This window comes from Toxotes jaculatrix, chromosome 14 (assembly GCF_017976425.1).
Source record: "Toxotes jaculatrix isolate fToxJac2 chromosome 14, fToxJac2.pri, whole genome shotgun sequence".
In the NCBI taxonomy this organism is placed as follows: Eukaryota; Metazoa; Chordata; class Actinopteri; family Toxotidae; genus Toxotes; species Toxotes jaculatrix.
The window spans coordinates 1,186,384-1,191,109 of NC_054407.1; the positions used below are offsets into that span (position 1 = coordinate 1,186,384).

Sequence of the window (4,726 nt, forward strand, 5' to 3'; positions counted from 1 at the left end):
CTCTCCAGAAAACCACACAGCAGCTTTACTCCTGAATCCTGCAGGTTGTTGTTACTCAGGTCCAGGTGTCTCAGATGGGAGGGGTTGGACTTCAGAGCTGAGGCCAGAGAAGCACATCTGATCTCTGACAACCAGCAGGACCTCAATCTGAATAAAGAATAAATCATGTGGATAAAAATCATTTCTAATCCAATCAGATATGTTCTAATCAATGAGCTTTCACTAACATGAGTAGAGGGACTTTGTCCTTCTCTTATTGTGGATCATCATAATGTCAGCCTTCTACACACATCATCCAAATGTCACCACAACGTTCATACAACTATTCATGTCAACACAGATTCATAACATGCTGCTGAGCTCAGTCAAGTCTGGAATTAGAAGATAAAGATCAAATCAGACATGTTGGACTAAAATCCTCTTCATCATTGAAGGTTTTACATGACCTTCTTCTTCCTGAACTTTGTGTCATTAAACAACATTAAAGCACAAATTCACATTTCTTGACTTCAACCAACAGTCAGATGTCACACGTTGATTTAAAGAGTCTTTGGTGTCAGTCGTCCTTCCTGTGTCCACACTGACTGTGAAGTGGTCTCCTCCTAACACAACTACACTGTAAGAAATGACTTGATGAGTTCAGCTGTAGCTGAATGAAGCTTCAGCAGTCTGACTCAGACAAATGTGTAGAAGAATACTGAATTCTCCCATTCTGCTCTGATATATTCAGACCTCTGTTCTTGGCTGAAGGTGTGTGTTTCCTGATTCTACTCTCCTCTACACCAGGAGAGAAAACACCTGCTTCTGACTTATTTAACACAAAATATGAGAAGACTTTAAAGGAGCAGTGTGGAGGATTTAGGGGGATCTATTGGCAGAAATGGAAGATAATATTCACAATTATCTTTCAAATAGAGTTTAATCACCTGAAACTAAGAATCATTGTGTTTTTCTTTGTTCAGAAAGAGCCCTTCATGTCTACACAGGGAGCGAGTCCATGTTGCACCTACATGTTTCTGCTGTAGCCCAGAACGGACAAAAACATACATTAGCTGTAGAGAGAGCATTTTATGTTACCTGATGGTCACCATAGGTTCTCCTACACACTTGAAAAGGGAGGAGTGAGGGCAGGGGAATTCAGACAGTTTCAGTCTGCAATGTCACCACTAGATGTCACTAAATCCTACACACTTCTCCTTTAAAGAAAAACCAAGACACTTAAAATGAAGATGTAACATCATTTCACTCTTCAAAATGAAAAGTTGAATTCATCAGCAGTAACTCTTGGTCTGTATGACCAGTAGTTTATGGTGCTAATGTTGATGTTAGCAAACTGTTAAAAGGTGATGTTGACATTATGGAGGTGATGACTTTTCTCTACTTGTGGAACTATTACATTATGTTTTAGCATTTACTTTTATCCACGAGTGTTTGTAGTTACCACAGTGGCTGCTGTTCAGCAAAAGTTACAAACTCACTTAAATGTAGAGAATTCAACAATGTAAAGCAGCACCTTTAATTTGAGCAGCGTGTTTTTGTCTTTCATTTCATACCAAGGTCTGGGAAGATCACTTCTTTCTAACTCCACACTCCCAGAGTTTTGAATTTTTCAGATGTGTAGTCTTCAGACCCAACACACACTGACTCAGGTGACATCGCCTGAGTACATTTATAAGACTCACACAGCTACCTCTGGAGACACTAAAGCCTTTATACGACTGTTTCTTCACACACACAGTGATACTCAGCAACACCTGGAGACACACAATGAGTCTTCAGATAAGTGGAGTCCTGCTTGAATCAGTTTTATCAGGTTTGCATGAATAAAACAGACTCAAAATAACATGAAAAGATTAACGAATGAATGTGGAATCTAACAGATAATAATCGATAAACAGAAAAACTTGATAGTAATAATCACAACTAACTCAAAAAATTAACGTATGAATAATTTGATACTGTGTATATTTGAAAAAACTAAACTACTAATCTACACTGAGTGATAATGTTAAAGATCATGTCTGGACTTACACAGCCTTTCTGCAGTTCCACACAGCTGGGATCAGTCTCCGTCGTCCCTCCACTGATGTGTTGTACTTCTTCAGGTCCAACTCATCCAGAACCTCCTCTGACATCTGCAGAACGTAGGCCAGAGCTGAACAGTGGATCTCAGAGAGTCTCTGCTCTGATCTGTTCTCTGACTTCAGGAACTCTTGGATCTCCTGATGTACTGAGCGGTCGTTCATCTCCATCAGACAGTGGAAGATGTTGATGCTTCTGTCAGGAGAGATATAACTTCTGTTCATCTCCTTCAGGTTGTTGATGGCTCTCTGGATGATTTCTGGTCTGTTCTCTGTCTGACCCAGAAGGCCTCCTAAGAGTCTCTGGTTGGACTCCAGAGAAAGGCCATGAAGGAAGCGAACAAACAGGTCCAGGTGGCCATTTTTACTTTGGAGGGATTTCTCCATGGCATCACTCAGGAGGACATCGAGTGATGGGTAGCTGCTTTGATTGTTTCCAAAATGTTTAAAAATCTTCTCGATAAAAGACTCTGGCTTTGAATCCCAGTGTTTGTGATCTTGTCCCAGGAAAGTCCTCAGCTCTCTTGTCTTCCTCTCTGTGTAACAGTGGAACATGTAGACTGCAGCCAGAAACTCCTGAATGCTCAGATGAACAAAGCAGTAGACTGTTTTCTGGAAGATCACACTCTCTTTTTTAAAGATCTCTGTACAAACTCCTGAGTAAACCAAGGCCTCTGTGACATCAAGACCACACTGCTCCAGGTCTTCTTGGTAGAACATGATGTTTCCTTTCTCCAGATGTTTAAACGCCAGCCTCCCCAGCTTCAGAAGAACTTCCCTGTCAGCCTTCATCAGCTCCTGTGGACTCGTCTCATGTCCCTCATCATACTTGTGCTTCTTCCTCTTTGTCTGAACCATCAGGAAGTGTGAGTACAGGTCAGTCAGGGTCTTGGGCAGCTCTCCTCTCTGCTTTATGGTCAACATGTGCTCCAGAACTGTAGCAGAGATCCAGCAGAAGACTGGGATCTGACACATGATGTGGAGGCTCCTGGATGTCTTGATGTGTGAGATGATCCTTCTGGACAGCTCTTCATCACTGGATCTCCTCCTGAAGTACTCCTCCTTCTGTGCGTCAGTGAAGCCTCGTACTTCTGTTACCCTGTCAACACATGCAGGAGGGATCTGATTGGCTGCCGCAGGTCGGGAAGTTATCCAGACCAGAGCCGAGGGAAGCAGATTCCCCTGGATGAGGTTTGTCAGCAGCACGTTGACAGATGACTTCTGTGAGACATCAGGCACGACCTCCTTGTTGCTGAAATCCAGTGAAAGTCTGCTTTCATCCAGGCCGTCAAAGATGAACAACACTTTACAGACAGCGAGCTTCTCTGCTGTGACCTTCTTTAATGTTGGATGGAAAATGTGGAGCAGCCTGAGAAGACTGTACTGCTCATCTTTGATCAGGTTCAGCTCTCTGAACGAAAGCAGAACCAGCAGACTGACGTCTTTGTTTTCAGAACCCTCTGCCCAGTCCAGAGTGAACTTCTGCACTGAGAAGGTTTTTCCAACGCCAGCAACACCGTTCGTCAGAACGACTCTGATGCGTCTCTGTTGGTCAGGTAAGGCTTTAAAGATGTCGTGACACTTGATTGGAGTGTCATGGAGGGTCTCCATCTTGGAAGCTGTCTCCAGCTGCCTCACCTCGTGTTGGGTATTAACCTCTTCACTCTGTCCCTCTGTGATGTAGAGCTCAGTGTATATCCTGTTGAGGAGGGTTTCACTTCCTGTTCCATCAGTTCCTTCAGTCACACGTTCACATCTCCTCCTCAGACTGATCTTATGTTCATCTAAAACCTCCTGCAGACCACTATCTGCTGAAAATCTGCTGACACAGAAGAAATAATGTCAGACTAAAGAAAGAGAATCTGAGAATCTGCTCATTTCTTTCATCAGCTGCATAAAAACTAAAGACAAGCAAAGAAAAGCTTTTTCATTTTGTGCTATTTCTAATCATCTTAAATGCCAAAGCTGTATGATAGAACAAATGACTCTGTATCAAACCACAGGTCCTGTTTTCAGAGATGATGACATGAGCAGACAGATGTACAGTCTTACTTTGTACAGAGATGCTCTGACTGACTGTCTGCAGTCCAGCTCTTGTTCTGGATCTTTCTCTCAGATTTTATATCTTATACATTTTCCAACAAATATTTGAACTTACTGAGATACTCTTGGATGTTTTGGGTGGATTACTGTGAGATTGTTGGGATTCTTTCAGGCTCTGATAATGTATTTTATCTTGATGATGTATTGACTCCTATCAGTACGTTGTCATGTTGACCATTTAACTCATGAAGACCCTGTAGGGTCAAAGTGTTTCCTTTTTCAGTCTGATCAAACTTTTTTGGGAGCTACAATCCAGTGTGAGGACATTCTGCTCCTTTCCAACAGTCATTAAATCCCAGAAACCTGACAACAAATGATTTTAGCAACACGACCAGTGCTGAGACTAAATGTTCTGTTGATTGTTGTGAACAAATATCCAGATTTGGTTCACAATGTCTAGAAGCTGTTAAAGGCTCAGACATGTAAATCATTAAAGTGGAGCCTCCAACATGGAGACACTGTGTTTCTTCTTTGTCCTTATTTTCATTGACAGGTCTACAGACTCTGGAAGTGGCAATCAGGCTTGTGTTCATACACCAACT

At 42.2% G+C, this 4,726-nt stretch overlaps 1 protein-coding gene across 1 annotated transcript; it reads right to left on the reverse strand.

Moving 5' to 3' along the window:
• Positions 1-839: 839 nt before the first annotated feature.
• LOC121193323 (protein NLRC3-like) lies at positions 840-3,383 on the reverse strand (the record flags this gene model as incomplete). The annotated part of the gene is made up of 3 exons (XM_041055567.1): positions 840-1,196; positions 2,032-2,505; positions 2,551-3,383. Coding segments are annotated over 3 exons (1,320 nt in total), but the record flags the coding sequence as incomplete, so codon positions are not given.
• Between the last annotated feature and the right edge of the window lie 1,343 nt (positions 3,384-4,726).